This window comes from Hemiscyllium ocellatum, chromosome 9 (genome assembly GCF_020745735.1).
Source record: "Hemiscyllium ocellatum isolate sHemOce1 chromosome 9, sHemOce1.pat.X.cur, whole genome shotgun sequence".
NCBI classification, from domain to species: Eukaryota; Metazoa; Chordata; class Chondrichthyes; order Orectolobiformes; family Hemiscylliidae; genus Hemiscyllium; species Hemiscyllium ocellatum.
The window spans coordinates 30,176,568-30,199,333 of record NC_083409.1 but is presented as its reverse complement, the minus strand read 5'-3'; the positions used below and the strand labels follow the sequence as shown (position 1 = coordinate 30,199,333).

Genomic DNA, 22,766 nt, shown 5'->3' with positions numbered 1-22,766 from the left:
TGTCCCACATGTCCATCTCCCTTCCAACCTATCCAGTCCACCCTCCACTCTGACCTATCACCATTATCCCCCACCTGCATCCATCTATCACCTTCCCAGCTACCTTCACCCCAGACCAGCCCATCCTATTTACCTTTGAACCCCCTTTCCTGCCCCACCCTACCATTCCTGACGAAGGGCTTACGCCTGAAGCGTCGATTCTCCTGCTCCTCGGATGCTGCCTGACCGACTGTGCTTTTCCAGCACCACGCGTTTCGACTCTGATCTCCAGCATCAGCAGTCCTCACTTTCTCCTAAATCTGACTTCTGCCAATTCCATTCTCTCACTTGGTTATCTATAATTTTTGGGAGGTTACTTGAGCCGTCTTCTGTGAAGATAGAACCAGGTGGTGTTCAGTTCATCTGCCATTTCTTTGTTCCCTTTTATAACACTTCTAGCTTCTGATTGTAAGGGACCAATATTTGGTCTTTACTAATCTTTTTCTCATCACTTATTTATAGAAGCCTTTACAGTCTGTTTCTATGGCCTCTCTGCTATAGGAAAGATGTTGTTAAACTTGCACCTCTAACTCATCCTGAACTTAGACTAAGCTTATCTCTGTTATACAGTAAGGTTTTTATTTACATGAAATATGCATTATCCTGAACTCAACTCTCTGGTAAGTTTCTCCTCTGCTCATCTTTGATCTTCACTTGTTGCTTCTCTGCTTTATTGATGTTAGAGTCCATCATCATCAATACAGAGGAACCTCGATTATCCGAATAAGACTGCAAGGTCCTGATGCTTGGCTAAACTGTTAGTTGGCAGTCGATTATCCAAATAAAATACTCCCCACCCGTGTCGTTCGGATAATCGAGGTTCCTCTGTATATTCATATCACATCATACATCTCCCCCTCAGGCCTGTCTCTACTCATACAGTTTAAATCACTAAACAAATTACCTTAACTAATTACATTATCACCATCTCCGTCCTCTGCTCAGGGTCCAAATCATCAAAGGTCAAGATGATTTGGAACTTTTGCTGGTCACCCCAACCTGGTTTCTAAATGAGGGGTGATGGTTCAGCCGAAACCACCGAGGCACCCTGAGATATCTGATGTAGTGCGCTTGTCTCAGCCCTGCATTCTGTGGCAATCACATTCAATCCCTCTTCACCGGCTCAAGCAAATCATTGCACTCCTGAACTTCCCTTCAGAGGCTCTGTTTGGAGGACTGTTGCCTCTGCTTGTCTGTCTCTTATCTAGATTTTTTGACCAGTTGTCAAAGTCAGCAGTGTTTTTGCCTTGTCTCTCAAGTTAGAATATATCTCCTTTCTGCTGTGGTCTTTTTCTATCTCCCTGACCTTCCCATGATCCCGTGGTTGCACCTCAATATGAGCATTTCTCATCTTTAGTCTTCTTCCCATGAATGATTCTACCAGAGATCATCCCCAGTTTAATGGTATTGGTCTGAGTGTTAAAAATGTCAATTCCCAATCTGTGATCCTGGCCATTAAGGAGTTTAAAGTTTTGACCACCCTCCTTTCTTCTCCATTCACCTGAGAATGGAGTGGAGAGCTTATCACCTAGCTGATTCCTACCTCAGTGACAAATCCCTGTTTTACAAATTACTGTCCGTTGTTCAAAAGCATTTTCTCTTGGAACCTGTGTTACAAAAACTGGTGCTGAAAATGTGTTGATGGAAAAGTGCAGCAGGTCAGGCAGCATCCAAAGAGCAGGAGAATCATGATTCGGCTCATGCCCGAAACGTCGATCCTTCTGCTCCTTGGATGCTGCCTGACCTGCTGCGCTTTTCCAGCAACACATTTTCAGCTCTGATCTCCAGCATCTGCAGTCCTCACTTTGTCCTTACAAAAACTGGTTTCCGGGCTCTGATGACTGAGTATGCTGCGGTTGTACAGATCTTTACAATTGTATCTCGCTAGAATAGTCTTCCATCAGTACTAATGTGTCTTCCCTTTGATATCAAATTGCTGAAGTCTGCCAAGGTTTTCTGGAGACATTAACATCTCTGTTTGAACAGCCTGTTGACAGCCCATGGCTGACAAATCAATACATTCTCTATTTCTTTTTAACAGTGTATGGATTGTTGAGTAATGAGCTCTGAATTAAATGATCCCTAAGTGTCCACTAAGAAGTCATTTTAGGATTTCACCACTCATGGGTTTTGGTATCACCAGTTCATGGTCATATACCATTAGGTCATCTTCAATGTTGCCTCTGTTTGGGATACTTCTTTAGAACTTGCATGTGTTGAATAATATCTGGGCCACACTTCCAAAGATGCTTGTGCACTCAAAATTGGCTGCTTTGAACAGCCCAGATTAGCCTTAATGTCATCTCTGGAGCTGGTAGTGTACTGGTTATTTCAGGAAAAAATTACTCCATCTCTTCAATGAGAATTTAAGTCTTCCTTATCAGCCTGACCCACCAATGTTCTGGGTAGGGTCGCAGCTATAAAATGCGTCTTGCCTGGAGTGTAGATTGGTGAGCAGTCAGATTTCAATAGTTGAGCTGAATCTATTCGCAATGGCATTGTCACTATATCTTTTGATCCCAGTAAGTTGACCAGCATTTTCCAGTGTGTTTTGACCAGGAATCTCAATCCTGGGGGGTAATTCAAGAAGCCATAAACCCATGGAATGAGCCTGAGTCCCTGGATTACTACTTCAAATGCTGTGTCACCATCCTGCTTTTCTATCTGACTGTGCTTCAATATTATTCAGTAGTGGGCGATGTATTCTTCTAGCAGTATTCAGGTATTTCGGTTCAGCATCGATCTGTAATGCTAGTCACGTTTGAGCTTTCCTAATCCTCCGAAAAGGCTTGAGAAATCTTTGCAGAATTCTACCCCTGTCCCCGATCCCCTCACCATCTCCTCTTCCCACATGCCGCCAGAACAAGTGCCACCTGATCCACTGCCACACCCAACCCGTCCTCTCACCATCCCTGACAAACAACCGGACTCAATGTGACCCTCTCCCTTCCCTCTGCCACCTTCCCAGCCCCCCACCAAGCCAGATTTCGCCCACCTGTCCTTACCTATCCTAAATACTGCATTGCTTAGCTGGCACCCTACTCACTTGGCACCCCATTCTCGTCCCACATGGCAACCTATCCATTTGGCACCCTAATTACCTGCACCCCAAACTGCCTATGCATCAGGCATCCTAGATCTGCTACCAACCCCCTTCTTAGCTGGCATCCTACCCAGACAGCACAACAAACACTTAGCATCTTGCCATCTCAACAGTCTGACATCACACTTACATTATGTATTTACTATTTGGCAGCAGCTGCCAAAGTTTCTGTCAGGACCTTCAAATCTCAGAAAACTGCAGCTGACTGCTGTGAAAAGAGGATGTGGTTATCCTGCTCAGATTGTTCTACGTAGTAAAATAACTGTCAAAATGTAAGTTTGGCTCCTCATTTCTGAGGGAGCCCTGAAGAGACTCTCCTCTCGGAAATGCAGAGCTCCCTTCTTTCATCAACAAAGATCTGCACTTCTGTGCCACTCTTTGGAAACCTAGCCTAGTTATGTTTAGTGCCTCGATACATCTCTCACTCCTTTGGCTAAATGAGATGGTGAACTGACACAACGCAACTGAAGATCTACCCCAGACCTTGCAATTTGATGATGACTAGTTGAACATCCACAGATTTTAACCATGACCAGCTGTCAGCAAATATGGAAACAGTATCCAATGTACATGTTTTAAATTCTGTATTTAATCCTTTTACCTGAATGATGACAGTCCAAGACATTTGCTGGCCCTCTCTGATGCAACCTAGAAATGTTGCCTTGCTGATCTTAGCTTTGGATTTCTTGTATCTTCTCCTCTCCAAATGATTTTATTCCTTTGGCAAATGACTTCATTGTTTTGCTGGTGATACACGAATTTCAAGCATGCCATATCCTCTCAAGTGTCCTCCTCTTCCTCACTGGTTGCATTAGTGTTTGCGGTGTTGCCTTTCAGCAGGTCTTCCACATCCTAATATGGGTGTTGGGGCTCTTTCCCACTTTCTTGCCATGTTGGTCGGCCTTCAGGCAGATGACCATGTACCGATCCAATTGTGTCAGAGGAAGCCTCACTGTTAGCTTCGATGATTGTCCAGTTCTGGGCCCTATACTCAGCACGTGTGGAAAACTGAACTGCCTCCTCTCGTGCGAGTTCCTCTTGTGATGGAACAAAATCAAACAATTTTGTTTTTATTCCGAACATCTACAATGACACAATCTCCTGTAAGCTGGTCTTTTGGCACTTCATACCCAAAGCACCCACTAATGTGCATTACATTCAGCTAATAACACCTCAAATCGATTCCCTTCCTTTGGTTAAATCTCACCCCTTCTATGACCAGATACCCCTTTGGATTAAAAGATGCACTGGAAATTTCGATGAAAGATTTGAAGTCAGGAGTACTTTCTTTCATACTCTGCCTGGTTAGGTCAGCGCAAGCAACCACAAAACAGAAATGCACTGACCTGATGCCTTTATTCTTTCACATGTAACCCCAATGGTGCTCTGTACTTCAACAGCTCCCACTTTTGGCCTGTTGTTGGCCCTCAGCATTCTCCAGCTACTGCAGCAGTGGCAGTGTTTTGATAGGAGCTGCTCCCTTCATACTGTCCTGGGTAAATACAAGGATTTCTCTTGCCCCTTGTTTGCCTGGACTTCTGATTATTCCTACTTGCTCACCAGAGTCTTCCCTTTGCATTAATTTGCCACCAAACTCTTCGACTTTCCATTCTACCTGCGCTATTCCATCTTTTGCTTCTTCTACCTCTTGGGACTGTGATCTACCTTCAATTTGACATCACTGTGGTCTCCCTTACCACTACCAGGCCTTGACAGAACTCAGAAGGAACCATGCCTTGGACTGCTGCAGCCATGTCTATGAAGTGTGTGTCTCCCACAGACTCTTGCCTGTCAGTGGTCACTTCATGTGTCCTATGCTCTCTTGCCTCCCCAGGGCATTGGGTGCTTGCACTTGCACTCTTACAGGCCCTGATCTTAAATCTCTCACTCTGTTACACTCTAAGCTCTATCTACACCAGGATATACATTATACTGAATACAGCCCTGTAGCAGCACTTCTCTTCTGCTCCCATTTGAGACTTGACCACATTTTCTCTCTACTCATGTTAGGTTTGCATCATTATTTAAATATTCATACATCATTCTACTAAACACAAAAAAGCCACTCAGTCCCTCAAGCCTGTTTTTTTTTTAAGATTAGATTACCTACAGTGTGGAAACAGACCCTTCGGCCCAACAGGTCCATACCGACCCTCCGAAGAGCAACACACCCAGACCCATTCCCCTACACTTACCCCTTCACCTAACACTACGGGCAATTTAGCATGGCCAATTCACCTAACCTGCACTTCTTTGGACTGTGGGAGGAAACCGAAACACGCAGAGGAAACCCATGCAGACACGGGGAGAATGTGCAAACTCCACACCCGACAGGTGGGAATCGAACTCAGGACCCTGGCACTGTGAGGCAGCAGTGCTAATCACTGTGCCACCGTGCCGCCACTGCCACCCCTATAGTACTACACTGAAGCGCCCACAACCTCCGGACTGAAAGAGGTGAGAACACTGCCAACTGATGCTCTCAGCAGTCAAGAGCAAAGAGATGGCAGCAACCATCCCGCCCCTGGATCAGTCTGGCTGAAAGGTAAGTGGAGCTGGGAGGATGTTGAGTCACTGACAATGTGCCAATTGACGAGGAAATGGATTGAGACACATCCCTGGCTTGTTATGGCTGCTCTGATTGCTTGCACATGGTTCAGAGGCTGCAGAGAGGAAAACAACCGAAAAGACCACTGAGGGTCCAGAACAGTTTACAACTCGGCATGTGCCTGCAGCAAGGTCCTGAGCTACACTGTCACATTCCACAATTTCACCTACTACAGACATTAAAAAGTAACTCCACCAGAACATGCTATTTTTAAAATTATTCACTCTTAAGTGTTTACACACTCAATGCTGGATACAGTTCATTTATTTTGATTATGCAGCCACTGGAAGTGGTTACAAATTCTACAGAACCTCAAATTGGAAACACACAAGTTAGCCAAAGACCCCGCAGCTAAATCTTTCTTTTTATTTAGAAGGTCAGTTCTTTCTCTTGCCCGTGGTTGAGCTTAACTGGAGTGCAGGAAGGGGAGGGGTGTTGGGTCTGCCTCAGAGATCAGACCTGTTCATCCAAGGAGACATGGTGGAGTGGTTAAAAAAAATGACAAACCACAGTCAATTCACCTTCGTGATATCACCAACCCCCCTGCTGAACACTGGGTTCAAACTGGAGAAGAAGGCCATTGGAAGCAAATGAAAGAACGTGCAGACAAGTGAAACATTAGTTAACTGCTTACACTTCACAATGTGGTACAGAGCTGCCACTTCGTCCAAATTGGCACCATCTTAGAACGTCAATCCCAGCAGACCAACCTTTGATGCTGCAGCATGGGATTTGCGACAGGGTGCTGGTCACAACAGCTCGATTCACACCTCTACACTTCTGATCACTCCTACAGGGATTCTGAGCAGGCTGACTCGAGAGAGGCCATTGAAAGACTTCCACAGCCCAAGATATTTGCGAAGAAACTTACAGCCCATGAACCCGTTTCAAGTTGTACAGTCAATATTTTACAGTAGCAACTGCAACACCCAATTTGCAACCAACAACTTCTTACAAACAGCAATGTGGCAGTGATCCGATAATCAGCGTTCTTTGACGTTGATGGAGGGTTAAATATTGGCCAGGGCACCAAGAAGAACTTGACTACTCGCCTTCAAAGGAAGCATTGTGGGAATGTGTTTCCAAACATACCTCAGGCGTATGAGACCTCACTGATAAAGCAAAAGCCAGCATCCTCTGACAATGTAGAACAAGACAGCCTGCCCACCAGCCACTGCTCCCTTCCCTGAGAAGCACAAGCAGGGGCAAGAGAAGAGAACAACATTACACTGAAATATCAGTTTAGATTTAGGGCTCATATGTCTGGAATGGGGCTTGAGGAGGAATAAAAAAACCTTACCATTAGCTTATGTCAAAATTACTGTCCAGATAGAAAAAAAACAACAACTAAGATATTAGGCTGTCTTGGGCAAGGCACTGCTGTCCTGACGGCGTATTTTTGTATATATATTTTAAGAAATAGGTGTGTTTTTTTTTAAACTCTTGAGAGGCTGGTGGAGGACTAGAAACTTTGCAGACAATGAAGGTGCTCCCACATTGCTGCAAGATAGGAACAACCTGGGTTTTGACCCAATGTTCATGAAGGAACAGCAAACTATTCCAAGTCACGATGGTCAGTGACTTGGAGGGGAGCTTGGAAATGGTGATACGATCATGTCTTTGTAAGTTTTCGAGGAGGTTGACACAGGCTTGAGATGTCATAGCCTCGAAGGAAAACTGGTCAGGAGCTACACCAAGCACTTCCAACATTTGCAATATACTACTGCCAACTTTCCCAACTGGTTGCAGTAATCACTGGCGTGCTACCATGAGAGAGAGACATCAACACTTTGCATCCAATCAACGTTCTGCATGCACTTTGCATCGTGAGGGTTGACGATAGGTCACGCAGAGCTTCACAGATCCAGGAAGGGTGAACCAAAACCACTTCATCACTCACCTTTGCTGTAAACAGTGCCTCTCCTGTGACATGACCCCTCCTCCGCAGCTCCGACTGCACGTGGACCAGGAGCTCCATTCTCCCCACCACTGAGCGACATCCTCCTCTCTGCTTTGGTCCTTCTCCGTAACTTCACTACTGTCCTGACAGAAACAACAAAAAAAAGCATCCATTTGCATCTGTCAACCATAAGATAGCCATGATGCGGCAGTGCCAGTGTTGGACTGGGGTGGACAAGGTCAGAAGTCACATGATGCCAGGTTATAGTCCAACGGGTTTATTCGCAATCACAAGCTTTCAGTGAGCTGCTCCTCCATGAGATGGAGTCATCTCATCACTTGTGATTTTGAATAAACCTGTTGGACTATAACCTGGTATCATGTGACTTCTGACTTTGGCCACAAGATAGATCAACTTCTCCAGAAACACCAGACAGGCGACAAGATCGACATCGAACATCACGGAGAAAGATAATAAAGAATGCGCACTTATGTAGCCCCTTTCACAACTTCAGGACTTCACAAAGCTTTACATAGTTTTTTTTAAATTGTGCATCAACGTAGGAAACACAGCAGCCAATGAGCAACAGCAAGGTTACAAGAACAGCTGTATGACTTCTTCATCATTGCTGATAGAGAAAAATGTATTGGCCAGGGTAGAAAGAGACGAACTACCCTGCTCTTCTTCAAACTCATCCCTTCCCATCTCTAACCCCATCCAAACCTCTGCAATCATTTCACTCCTCTGCAGTGTCTGTGAATTTCATTACTTCAGCTGCATAGTCCTGGAATTCACAACACTTTCAGCCTCTCTAACTGCTCTGAAATGCTCCTTGAAACCTGCCTCTTTCCTGTCTTAACGTGTGGCTATATATTAGGAATAGGTCTAATAAAACGAAAAATGATTTTGGCAGTTAATGCACATGCAAGTTCCAAAAGACATTTAATACTGAAAAATCCTCTGTGGGCTGACCCAATTCTCCTTATGTGGCTCAGTTTCAAGTTTTCTTTGATAATGCTTCTGTGAAGTGCCCAGAGACATTCCATTAAGTTACAGGCACTTTGCAAGTACAAGTACAAGTCAACATTGTTGGGTCATGACTGAGAGCTGCTACTTTTTTTAATTTGGTTTATTATTGTCACGTGTACTTAGGTACAGTGAAAAGTTTTGTTTTGCATGCAGTACAGGCAGATCATACCAAAGTGCATTAGGATATAGAAGAGAGAGAGGAATACAATGTTACGGCAGCATAGAAGGTGTACAAAGAACGCGATCAACACTCAATTTGAAATTTGAGGGGTCCAGTCAGAAGTTTAATAACAGCAGAGAAGGAACTGTTCATGAATCTGTTGGTACGCGTGTTTACGTTTTTGTATCTTTTGCCTGACAGAAGAGGTTGGAAGAGAATATACCGAGGTGAGAGGGGTCTTCGATGATGTTGGCTGACTTGCCAAGGAGCAAGTAGATGGAGTCAATTGGATGGAAGGCTGGTCTGCATGATAGACTGGGTTGTGGTCACAACTCTCTCTTACAGTCCTGGGCACAGCAGTTGCCGTACAAGCCGTGATGCATCTGGCTAGAATGCTCTCTATGGTGCCTCTATAAAAATTTACCGATGTGCTGAATTGCCTTAGCCTCCTGATGAAGTAGAAACATTGTGCTTTCACGACCATCACATCAACAAAAGTCATCCAGGACAGATCGGTGGTGATCATCTCTGCTAGGAGCTTAACGCTTTCAACCATCTCCACCTCAGCTCCATTGATGTAGATAAGAGAGTGTCTTCCACTTTGCTTCCTGAAGTCAATGACCAGCTCTTTCATTTTGCTGACATTGAGGGCATTTGCTGACATTGACATTGACACCACACCACTAAGCACTCTCTCTCTTTCCTATATTCTATCTAGTCATTGTTTGACATCCAGCCTACAATGGTGGTGTTGTCAGCATACTTGGAGTTAGGATGAAATTTGGCCACACAGTCATGAGTGCACAGGGAGTATAGTAAGGGGGTGAGTAAGCAGCCTTATGGTGCGCCAGTGTTGAGGATTATCATGGAGGAGGTGCTGTTGCCTATTCTCACTGACTGCAATCTGTGGGTCAGGAAGTTGAGGATCCAGTTGCAGAATGTGGAGCAGAGACCTAGGTCTCGAGTTTGAGGATTAGTTTGGTTGGAATTATAGTGTTGAAGACCAAGCTGCAGTCAATAAGTAGGAGCTTGACGCAGGTATCCTTATTACCCAGATATTATAGGGATGAGTATAGGACCAGGGAGATGATGTCTGCCATGGATCTATTGCAACAAAAGGCAAACTGCAAAGGTATCAAGGCAGGCTGGACCTTACATGAGCCATGACTAACCTCCCGAAACACTTCATGATAATGGAGGTCAGAGCCACTGGGAGGTAGTCATTGAGGCACACTGCATGAGTTTTCTTTAGTGCCAGAATGAGGGTGGTCTTCTTGAAGCAGGTGGGGTCTTCAGATTATAGTGACAAGAGGTTAAAAATGTCAGCAAATAATCCCACCAGCTGGTCCGCACAGGATCTGAACACATGGGCGGGAGCTCCATCCAGGGCAGTCAGTTTCCTTTAGTTCACACTCAAGAAGACCAATCTGACATCTGAGGCAGTAACTGAGGGAACAGATGTGTCCGAGGCTGAGAGGACACGTGACACCATTTCACTGACCTTCTGTTCGAAATGGGCATCAAGTGCATTAAGCACATCGGAAAAGGATATAATTTTGTCCTCTGCTCTGTTCTGCTTCACCTTGTAGCCCATTATATCATCCAGGCCTTGCCAAAAGTGGCAGGTGGCCTTGGGGCACCCATCTGAAAGGACAGTCTCATGCAAAATGTGGCATTGCTGACAGTACAGCACTCCCTCACTGCTACACTAGAGCACTACCTGCTTTTTGTGCTCTGGCCCCGAATCCAAAATCCACTGACTCAGGTGTGAGACTGCTAACAACTGGCAACAGCTGACACCTAAAGATATGAAATGGGGCCATTCCAACTGAGCCATAAGGCAAAGTAGAGTGGAACATTTTGACAGGGCCTGAATGACCTTGAAAGTAGACACAGGACCCAACAATGCAGATGGCCACCTAAGACACAGGCAGTTGCAAAGTCTTTGTATAGTTCACGTCACACCAGATGATGCACCTAAGTACTGGAGAGCCGTTAAAGGACATTCTACCCAGATCTGTAAGCTTTCTTTGAAATCCGTACAAATCCTCCAGGGGATCAAATTATCGGCATTGAGCGGCAGGGCCCCAAATGTCCTTAGCAACCAACTTGATGTGGAACGCTAGGCTGAAGACTCATACAACAAAGTGGTTACAAGACTTTGAAAGTCGGCTGTTTGTTACTCATGCTGGCACGCGTTTAATTCATTGAACCTCCTCAACCAACTTCACAACCACAACAACAGAGTCACGTAACTCAGCTTGGGTCTTAAAGCCATTGTTCAAATCATACAGGTCGTTCTGCTTTACACGTGTTTCGTTACACGGAGTTGCTATAATATCATTGACGAATTGGGGACACTGTTTCTAAAGTGCAAACCTTTCAAGCATGTATTGGTTATAACACAATTCCAGCCCCATTATTTTAAATGGTGCTGCTATTACACGACTTTCTAACAACATGGGATTGCAGGAGAACAGAACTACCGCATTATAGCATAACTGACCGTACAGAATGCCCCCTAATCTGCCTGAGGTTATTTAGAAAGAGAAAATAAAGTGCTCTTCTATAAACAGTCAATATCAGAATATTTCACATTCAGATAAAGTCCTTGCCCGTTTCCAAACTGCTCTGAGCTCAGGAACAAGGACAAGTGCAATGTAGGATAAGTTGCTTGTGGCTGCTGGGTCCATTACCTTTCATCACTTGTACAAGTGATTTGGATGTGAACATAGGAGATATAGTTAGCAAGTTTGCAGATGACACCAAACTTGGAGGTGTAGTGGACAGCGAAGAAGGTTACCTCAGAGTACAATGACCAGGTGAGCCAATGAGCTGAGGAGTGAGAGATGTAATTTAATTTAGATAAATACGAGGTGCAGCATTTTGAAAAAGCAAATCATCGCAGGACTTAAATGGGAAGGTCGTAGGGAGTGTTGCTGAACAAAGAGACCTTGGAGTGCAGGTTCATAGCTCCTTGAAAGTAGAGCCACATTTAGGTAGGATAGTGAAGGCGGTATTTGGTATGCTTTAATTTATTGGTCAGAGTATTGAGTATAGAGTTGGGAGGTCATGTTTAGCTGTACAAGCTGTTGGTTAGGCCACTTTTGAATAGTGTGTGTAATTCTGGACTCCTTCCTTTCGGAAGGATGTTGTGAAACATGAAAGAGTTCAAAAAAAGATTCACAAGGATGTTGCAGGGGTTGGAAGATATGCGCTAACGGGAGAGGCTAAATAGACTAGTGCTGTTTTCTCTGGAGCGTTGGAGGCTGAGGGGAAACCTGATAGAGGTCTATAAAATCATGAGGGGGCATAGATAGGATAAATAGATGAAATCTTTTCACTGGGGTGAGGGAGTCTAGAACTAGAGGGCATAGCTTTAGGGTGAGGGGGAAAGATATAAAAGGGATCCAAAGGGCAACTTTGTCATGCAGAGGGTGATGCGTGTATGGAATGAGCTGCCAGAGGAACTGGTGGAGGCTGATACAATTGCAGCATTTAAAAGACATCTGAAATAGGTATATGAATAGGAAGGGTTGAGATATGGGCCAAGTGCTGGCAAATGGGGCTAGATTAGGTTAAGATATCTAGTTGTTCCGAAGGGTCTGTTTCCGTGCTGTATGTCTCTGTGCCTCTAAGTGCAGAGAGGATTCTTAGGAGAATGGGAAAACTGTACAACTTTTTTTTTTAACTTCAGAAGTTGAATTACAGAGAGTTCACAACAGACCAAGTGAAGTTTCACAACAGCCACTTTCTGATACGGGTTGTGGTGGGAATCTTAAGGGTGAGGGCTGAGGAGAGGAGAATTTTTTTTCTCATCTGTGGTAGCTCTCAGTTGTTGTGTATATTCAAGGCAGAGATTGATAGATTTTGAGATACTAAGGGAATTAAAGAATACAGAGACAATGAAAGAAGCTAGAATTACGATAAATGGTTATTTGTGATGTTGCAGAATGGCGAAGGAGACTAGCAAAGCCAAATGGCCTATTCCTATTTTTCATATTATTGTACTAATTAATACCACACAAACCCAACCCCACAAACACCGCTCCCTTTCGTTCTCACATTCCCCATTAGTAAGTTCCTAGTCCAACATCTCTTCTGCTATATTCTCATATACCTACATGTTCACCTTCTGCAGCCAAAGTGCTGAAATACTTCATGTACCTGCTTTAGCAATCACAAGTCTGAACTGAGGGGGTTTAAACATCTTTGGACTCTAGGTGAACACCAGATCTTCAACTCAAATGTAACTTATTATCGAAGTCTGGCAAATCACTCCACGCCCTGGGATTCCAGTTGCTGTATTTCAAACTCTCGCTGCAACTGGTCCCTGTCCAACGTCTCTCATCGTTGCTCCTCCCAGGTATCTGAGCAGCGAAATGAACAGTTTGGTCCCAGCACAGTTCTCCTGAGATCACTTGTTAAGCTGCTACAAGGTAGACAATTACCATTACCAATGGGAGTTGGAGTGAACTAACCTAGTCAGGTTCCTTTCGCATGTCCCAACCCCAAACCTGGAACAAGGCTCAATGACCAGCACCAAACTGGGGGTATATTGCATATTGTCACAGCACAACAAAAATTAAACCATGGGCTTAAGAGCCACACTGAACTACAAGGGATTAGGGTGGGTTACCTCTAACTAGTAAGAGACTAGTATAGGAGTGAAAGAAACCCCCAAGTGTGTATTGATGAAAAAACTCATCACCCTTGCAATCAGGTAAGGAGGCTAGTACTCAGTCTTGAAAGGGAGTTCACAGCAGAACTGAAGTCAATGTGACGTTTAAGGCAGAATCTGTCACTATGTGAATGTGTTCTTTTCAAAAACTTGTAATTGAGCTCACTCATCATTGACCAATGTGGGAAATGACATTTTGTTTTCAACAATACTCCACAAATGCTGGTGAATCCAGGCTCTGCGACAGGTTTTACATCAGGGATGATTGTTCCAAGTACCAAAAGGTAGCACTAAGTTACAACCCTGACTACAGTGTTGCTGTCACCTCTACTGTAAAGACCAGGCGTTGGTTCTGCAGAGAAATACACGACTGAAAGAGAAAGTCAAAGGAAGAACTATAGCAAAGTTGGGTTATGGGACATACAGGTGCTCAAGGAGAAGTTGTACTGGTTGTAGGTACAAACTACTGCACTAACATGGTGCTGGCATTCAAACAGAAGCTTGGCACATAATGAGAGACACAGCAGAGTACCAGACTGGTGTGGGACAAATAGGTTTCAATTCATGGGAGATTGACACGAATACAGGGGAAGGAGAGAAATGTTCTGATGGAATGGCTCCAACTGAATCATACGGAGACGAGAGACCTAGCAAATTGCATAACTAGGGCTATAGATAGGGGTTTACAACTATATAATCAGAAGGACGATTGCTCATCAGAACAACACGTGGGACAACATTAAGGTTGACAGCCTAAACAATCGAATGCTGCAGTATCTTGTCACAAGAGTGGCTGAGAAACCCCTATCAGTAAAGACAAAACCATTTATCATTCTAAAGTATAAAGTACTTGTTGCAACACAACAGGCTCTTCTTGGACTTATGCTACATTATGAATAATATACCAAACAATAAATTAAATTGTTCCTAACAAAATATGTACATTCATGCCTTGGAATAGACCTTGAAGAACAGACCTTGGGGAGGTGATGCTTAGATGTATTATTGCTGGACTGTTAATCTAGAGACCCAGGTAATGCTCTGGGGACCTGGGTTCAAATCCTACCCTGGTAGATGGTGTAATTTGAATGCAACAAAATTCTGGAATTAAGAGTCTAATGATGACCATGAATCCATTGATGATTGTTGGGAAAAACCCATCTGGTTCACCAATGTCCTTCAGGGAAAGAAACTGCCATCCTTCCCTGGGTCCAGATCCACAGCAATGTGACTGACTCTTAACTGCCCTCTAGGCAATTAGGGATGGGCAATAAATGCTGGCCGAGCCAGCATCAGATGCTGTCATCCCATGGATGAGTTTATAAAAATCAATTGTTCAAGGAAACACGTGGATGGACTCTGTGGGAAAGGCTATAAATCAACAAACAATGGAGGTGTTTAAATGAGTAACTTTAATCTTCATGTTGATTGGGTCAATTAAATTGGGAAAAGTAGCTATGACAATAAATTCATAGAGAGTGTAAGGGATAGTTTCCAGAGAAATTTCTCATGAAACCAACCAGGAAGCAAGTTATCTTGGATCTGGCAATGGGCAAATGAGGCAAGTTTAATAAATGACCTCCGAATGAAAGGTTCCCTGGATAGTAGGGATCATAACAAGATAAAATTTAATATTAAGTTTAAGAGTGAGAAACTTGGGTCAGAAACAACTGGGCGTAATTTAAATAAAGGGAAATACAATGAAGTGCTGGTAGAGTTAAAGTGGATTGGGCAGTTAGATTAGCAGTAATGATGGTATGCAATTAGGGGCAGACATTTAAGCAGGCAATTCATTAGCTCAGCAAAACTACACCCCAATAAAAAACAAAGATTCTAAGACAGGAATAAACCAACCATGGCTAACCAAGAGGGTTAAGGAACATATTAAGTTGAACAAAAAAGCAGAGATGGAAGCAAAAGTCAGTGATAGCCCCAGAAACTTAGATAATTACAGAATTCAGCAAAGGAGGACAAAAAAGATAATAACGGCAGAGAAAATACAATACAAGGGCAAACTAATGAGGAACATAAACCTGACAATAAGACCTTCTTTAAATATATTAAAAGAAAGACAAAGCTCAAAGTGACATAGGCCCCTTAGAAAATGGATCTGAGGACAGTTTTTAGAAACCCTAAAATCCCAACAGTGTGGAAACAAGCCAATTGTCCCAACAAGTCCACACCAACCCTCCAAAGGGCAACCCACCCAGACCCATGACCCTACCCTATTATTCGACATTTTCCCCTGACTAATGCACCTAACCTACATATCCCTGAATACAATGGCTCAATTCACCTAACCTGCACATCTTTGGATTGTGGGAAGAAACAGGAGAATTTGGAGGAAACCCACGCACACATAGGGTGAATGTGCAAACTCCACACAGACAGTCCCCCGAGGTGAGATCAAATCAGAGTCCCTGGCACTGTGAGTCAGCAGTGCTAATCCACCGTGCCACCCATGAATTTTTGGGGGAATAAGGAAATGGCAGAGAGGTTAAACAGATATTTTGCATCAGCCTTTATGGTGGAGGATAAACATTCAGAAAGAATAAAGGAGAGGGATTAAGTACATTTACCATCACCAAAAAAGTTATATTAGACAAACAAATGGGGCTATTAGCAGTTACATCTCCTGCACCCTAGGATGCTAAAGAGATAGTGAATGCACTGATGGTAATTTTCCAAATATATTTGAATTCTGGGGATGTACCAGAGGATTGAAAACTGTTAATGTGATAGCAGACAGGTGCAGCAGGTAATCAGCAAGGCTAATGGAATGTTGGCCCTTATTTCAAGGGGGTTGGAGTATAAGAGTAAGGAAGTCTAGTTAGGCCTACTAGCCTAACATCCATGGTAGGAAAAGTACTGGAATCAATTATTAAGGAAGTAACAGCAGAACATTTGGAAAATCATAATCCAAAAAAGCAGAGCCAGCACATCTTCGAGAAAGATACATTGTGTCTGACATACTTATCAGAATTTTCCCAGAAAGTTTCAACCAGAGTGGGTAGAGGGGAATCAGTAGATGTGTTATATTTAGACTTCCAGAAGGCATTCAACCAGGTATCTCACAAAAGGTTAAGTCATATGATATGAGCCGACAGAGTTGAGGTACTTTATCGATGTTGACAGAGAACTGGCTTATGGGCAGGGAACAGCAAGTGAGAATAATGGTTCTTTTTCAGGATGGCAACCTGTAACCAGTGGGGTTCCACTGGAATCAGTGCTGGGACCGCAACTATTTACAATACAGTATATATTAATGACTCAGAGGAAGAAAGGGAACATGCACTAGCCATATTTGCAGTTGACACTAAAATAGGTTGTGAAAGAGGTACAAACAGTTTACAGAGATATTGATAGATTAATTAAGTGGGCAGAAAGTTGTAGAATGGAGTATAACATGAGAAAATGCAAATTGGACACTAATCAGGCTGCCCTATGGCACCAGGCACCTACAGCAATAACAGAACCATAGGCCCGGAACCTGAAGCAGCTTAACACCCAGCTAGCTGAATAGCTTTCTAATAGTGGCACTGACAAGTATCAAAGCACATCTGCACACAGAATAGACAACAGGCATAACAAGTGCATCACAGAACACGCTGCAACGTGATCAGAAAGAATCACTTGTGTCTATTATCAACATAACTCTTTTACTGAATGGAGAATGAGGTGTCAGTTCACTAAAGGCACAGTAGACAGCAAAGACTAAAGGCAGTTTACGCTGCTATACTGTCAAGGGCTTGCTACAGCCCTCATGCACAAAAACCTCCAGGAATGAGGTCCTTATATCTCCTTGTTCATATCTCCTTGTATCCACAATCCACAGGCAGCAAGTTTGAACTCGTAGAAAACGTAAAGAATGCAGCATTCTCATTTGACCTTTGAAAAGGTCGACTGGCCTTTCTCCTCCATCACGTTTTCACAAGCAGTTCCACCATCTGGTTTTGAGCAGCACTGAGACTCAGAAAGTTAGCCACCTCTTATCAGTCCAAAGAAGGACGTGCTGCTATCGATTCCAGCTAGTATAGAGCTTAAACACTAAAGTACACATGGTGAGACAATGACCAGCTGTATGTTCTACAGAGGATCATCCAGGGCTTGTCCTCAGGAGCTGAAGATTGATATTCCGAAAGCACTTGATACAAAGAAAATCTGGGAGAAAGTTTAGAGGTACTTTTATTTTTAAAAGTTTGCTACACTATATATGCTGCCTTCCTTTAAGGTAATGGTTTAGTCACGGAAATATTGGGGATAGTAGATACTAAACCATTACCTTAAAGGAAGGCAGCATTTATAATGTAGCAAACGTTTCCAAAAAACGCAAGATTTTCTTTGCTTTCCGAATATCAATCTTTAGCTCCGGAGGATAAGCCCTGGATGATCCTGTGTAGAACATACAGCTGATCTTTGTCTCACCATGTATACTTTAGTGTTTAAACTCCATACTAACTGGAATCGATATCAGCACGTGCTTCTTTAGATGTCTATTGGATTGGTAAGGTTGGAAATTATGTGATCCTTTGAATGGTAGGGCAAGTTGGAGGGGATAAATGTTCTACATTTGCTCCTATTGCTTATGCTCTTATAAAACCTAATGTGAAAACATCTAAACAAAACCTCTGGAAATACCCAACAGATCAGACAGCAGTAATGAAGAGAAACACAAGTTAACTTTGCAGGTGATAGATCGTTCATGAAAGATCCAAGCGTTATAACACTTCACTTGAGTCATTGATATAGGTTCTGGTTTAAAAGTTGCACTGGTCTTTATAGTAAGTCATGTCTTGAATCCATATATGTTATCCAGATAACAAATTATCCACAATGTACAACATTATTAACTGCCTATCTTTGGTACCTGCAGTTACTGACAATTACGGATGCAAAAGTAGTGTTACACTGACCATTTTGCACACTATCCTAGGCAAATCTGGAATGTTTTGAAGCATTATCCAAACAGGGACAAGGGTCAACCATTCCTCAGGAGACGAAAACAAAACTAGTTTAATGCTTGTCATAAAGAACATTAGTGAATCAGATTTTTTTTAGGAAAGGAAATCTTCCATCTTTACCTGGTCTGACCTACATGTGACTCCAGCCTCCTAGCAAAGTGGTTGACTTCTAATTGCACTGTGGGTAACTAGGGATGGACAACCAATCCTGGTGCAGCCAGCAACACCTATATCCCATGAACAAATAAATTAAAAACTAAATGGACAAAATGTACACTGTGACAGGAAAGACCCATCAATATAGTTGACCAGTTTATTATAGTCCTTCCTCAATGAAGGCAAACAGCTCATAGCCAGACACACACAAAAACATACGCACACATGCACGCGCACACACACACACACACACACCTTTCAAGTCTTCACGAGCTAAGCAAGTAGAGTTTAGCAATCCTCATATAATTCCACTGCCTCACCTCTAATCTGAAATTATGAATGGCAGCCTTTACCAAACATTCCTGCCTTTAGTCTCATCCTAAAGTTCAACAGTTCTTCTTTTCAACTCATTCATGGGTTGTAGGTGACTTGCTAGGACATTTCAGAGGGCATTTAAGAGTTTACCTCATTGCCAAGACTCTGATTTGATTTGATTTATTGTAGTCACTTGTACCTAAAAGTACAGTGAAAAGCTTCGTTTTGTGAGCAGTACAGGCAGACCATAGCAAACAAGGACATCCAGATCATAGGTGCTTAGACAGAGTGAGGCAGACTCAGGGGTTGCGCAAAGCAAGATCAACGTTAACAAGATCAACATTATTTGAATATAGAGAGTCTATTCATCAGTCTAATAACAGCAGGGAAGAAGCTGCTCTTGAACCTGTTGGTGTTCAAACTCCTATATCTGCTGCTAATCGGAAGAGATTGTAGGAGAGCATTACTAGAGTGGGAAGGGTCTTTGATGATGTTGGCAGCCTTCCTGTGGCAATGAGAAGTGTAAATGGAATCCATGGATGGGTGGCTGGTTTCCATGATGGTCTAAGCTGTGCACACCACCTTCTTTAGTTCCTGGGCAGAGCAGCTGCTGTACCAGGCCGTTGTACACCTGTCTATGATGCATCTGTAAAAGTTGGTGAGGATCCTTACGGACATGCCAAATTTCCTGAGCCGCCTGAGGAAGGAGAGGTGTTGTGCCTTCTTGACTGTCGTGTCTGCGTGAAAAGTCTAGGTTATCAGTTATCCTCGCTCCTAGGAACTCTACGCTCTCACCATCTCAACCTCAGCTCCATTGATGTACTGAGGTTGTATACTCCTTTCTTCCCGAAGTCAATAATCAGTTCTGTTGTTTTTCTGAAATTGTGAGAAAGGTTGTTATCCTTGCACCATGACACCAAGCCCTCTATTTCCTTTCTGTATTCTAGAACATGGAACAATACAGCGCAGAACAGGCCCTTCGGTCCTCGATGTTGCGCCGACCTGTGAACTATTCTCAGCTCGTCCCCCTACACTATCCCAAAATCATCCATGTGCTTATCTAAGGATTGTTTAAATCTCCCTAATGTCGCTGAGTTGACTACATTAGCAGGTAGGGCATTCCACACTCTGCGTAAAGAACTTTCCTCTGATATCTGTCTTAAATCTATCACCCCTCAATTTGTGATTATGCCCTCTCGTACAAGCTGACGTCATTATCCTAGGAAAACGTATTTCACTGTTTATCCTATCTAATCCTCTGATCATCTTGTATGTCTTTATCAAATCCCCCTTAGCCTTCTTCTTTCCAACGAGAACAGACCCAAGTCTCTCAGCCTTTCCTCATAAAACCTTCCCTCCAGACCAAGCAACATCCTGGTAAATCACCTCTACACCTTTTCCAATGCTTCCACATCCTTTCTGTAATGGGGCAACCAGAACTGTACACAATATTCCAAGTGTGGCTGCACTAGCATTCTGTATAGTTGCAGCATGATATTGCAGTTCCGGAACTCAATCCCTCTACTAATGAAATCCAACACACCGTATGCCTTCTTCACTGCACTATCCACGTGGGTGGCAACTTTCAGGGATCTATGCACGTGGACTCCAAGATCCCTCTGCACATCCACACTACTAAGAGCCTTTCCATTGACCCAGTACTCTGCCTTCCTGTTATTCTTCCCAAAGTGCATCACCACACATTCAGCTGGATTGAACTCCATTTGCCACCTCTCAGCCAAATTCTGCAGTTTATCCAAGTCTCCCTGCAATCTGTAACATTCTTCCACACTGTCCACTACTCCACTGACTTTAGTGTTGTCTGCAAATTTACTAATCCATCCACCTATGCCTGCGTCTAAGTCATTTATAAAAATAACAAACAGCAGTGGTCCCAAAACAGATCCTTGAGGCACACCACTAGAATTGGACTCCAGGCTGAATATTTTCCATCAACCACCACATGCTGCCTTCTTTCAGAAAGCCAGTTTCTAATCCAAACTGCTAAATCACCCTCAATTTCATGCCTCTGCATTTTCTCCATCAGCCTACCATGTGGAACCTTATCAAAGGCTTTACTGAAGTACATGTACACCACGTCAACTGCCCTATCCTCATCTACATGCTTGGTCACCTTCTCAAAAAACTCAATGAGGTTTGAGAGACATGACCTGCCCTTAACGAAACTATGTTGACTATATGAAATCAAATTCTGACTTATCGTTGTTTGATATCCATCCTACCACAGTGACGTTGTCAGCAAACTTGTAGATGGCATTCATTCGGAATTTGGCGACACAGTCGCTGGTGTACAGTGAGTACAGTAGGGAGCTGACAACACATCCTGGGGTGGGGTCTCCAATGTTGCAGGTTATCATGGAGGAGGTGCAGTTGTCTAGCTTCACTGATTACAGTCTGTGGGTCAGGAAGCTGAGGATCCAGATGCAGAAGGCAGAGCCAAGATCTAGGTCTCAGAGTTTTGAGACCAGTCAAGAGGAGATAATGGTGTTGAAGGTGATGCTGTAATCAATGAACAGGAGTCTGACCTAGATGTCCTCCGTGCCTAGATGTTCCAGGGATGTGTGTAGGGCTAGGGAAATGGCATCCACTGTGGACTTGTTACATCGGAAGGTAAATTGCAGGGGATCGAGGCAGGCTGCCTCTCAATGACCAGTCTCTCAATGCTACTTAATGATTATGGAGGTCAGAGCCACTGGGCAGTAGTCATTAAGGCACATTGCATGTGCTTTCTTCAGTACAGGAATGATGGTGGTCTTCTTGAAGCAGGTAGGACTTCAATTTGTAGGAGGGAGAGTTTGAAAATGTCAGTGAATACCTCCACCAGCTGGGATGCACAGGATCTAAGTGCATGGCCGAGACTCCATTTGAGTCCATCATTTTCCTTGGATGGACTCTCATGAAGTCCGATCAGACACCTGCAGCGGTGACGGAGGGAACAGGTGCATCTGGGGCTGTTGGGGCAGGTGACACTGCACCACTGGCATTCTGCTTGAACTGAGCATAGAAAGCATTCGGCATGTTAGGGAGGGATGTGACTTTGTCTGCTATCCTGCTCTGCTGCATTTTATATCCCGTTATGTTGTGTAGGCCTTGTCACAGGTGGTGGATGCCCGTATGGTTGGTTTGGGCCTCTAACTTGGTCTCTGACAGCTTTGCAGAGGTCATATCTGGATTTTCTGTATAGGTCTAGGTCGTCTGACTTGAATGCTGCAAGCCTGGTCTTCAGTAGACAGTGGATTTCCTGGTCCATCCAAGGTTTCTGTTGAGGAACACCCAGATTGACTTCTTTGGTATGCAGTCATCTATGTATTGGCTAATGAATGCTGTGATAGTGGTGGCATACTAGTCTAGATTTACAGCTGAGAACTTGAATATGGTCTGATCCAAGCAGTCCAGGAGAAGCTCTTCCAATTGAGTCACATGGAGGTCAGGAGTCCGGAGTCCTGGAGGTCTGAAGTCACAAAGGAGGTAAGACCAGGTAACGGTGACAAACTGACCTCCCTAAAGAATAATAGTGAACCAGGTGGGGTTTCATAACAATAATCACTAAATAAACTAGTTTTTTAATTCAAGATTTTTTCCTCAATTCAATCGAAGTTTTATCCCAAGAGAATCAGCCTTGGGTTCTGGGCAACTAGATGAAAAACACACCTGCAGCTTATCTAATTTGAACAAACATTGAAGCCAGGCATGGGTATACAGGAAGGAACTATTTTTCATCCCTCTACACCTGGTTGCAACAAAATTGGGAGATTGACCAATACATTCCAAGAGACTACAGGAAGAATTGGAG

The 22,766-nt window shown here is 43.6% G+C and overlaps 1 protein-coding gene across 1 annotated transcript in view; it reads right to left on the bottom strand.

Moving 5' to 3' along the window:
• si:ch211-267e7.3 (ADAMTS-like protein 2) overlaps positions 1 to 22,766 on the bottom strand; it is a 117,546-nt gene that overhangs the window by 88,855 nt on the left and 5,925 nt on the right. The window contains exon 2 of the mRNA XM_060829665.1: positions 7,651 to 7,793. Coding sequence (XP_060685648.1) covers positions 7,651 to 7,793 — 143 coding nt within the window. The remainder of the gene's footprint in view (positions 1 to 7,650; positions 7,794 to 22,766) is intronic.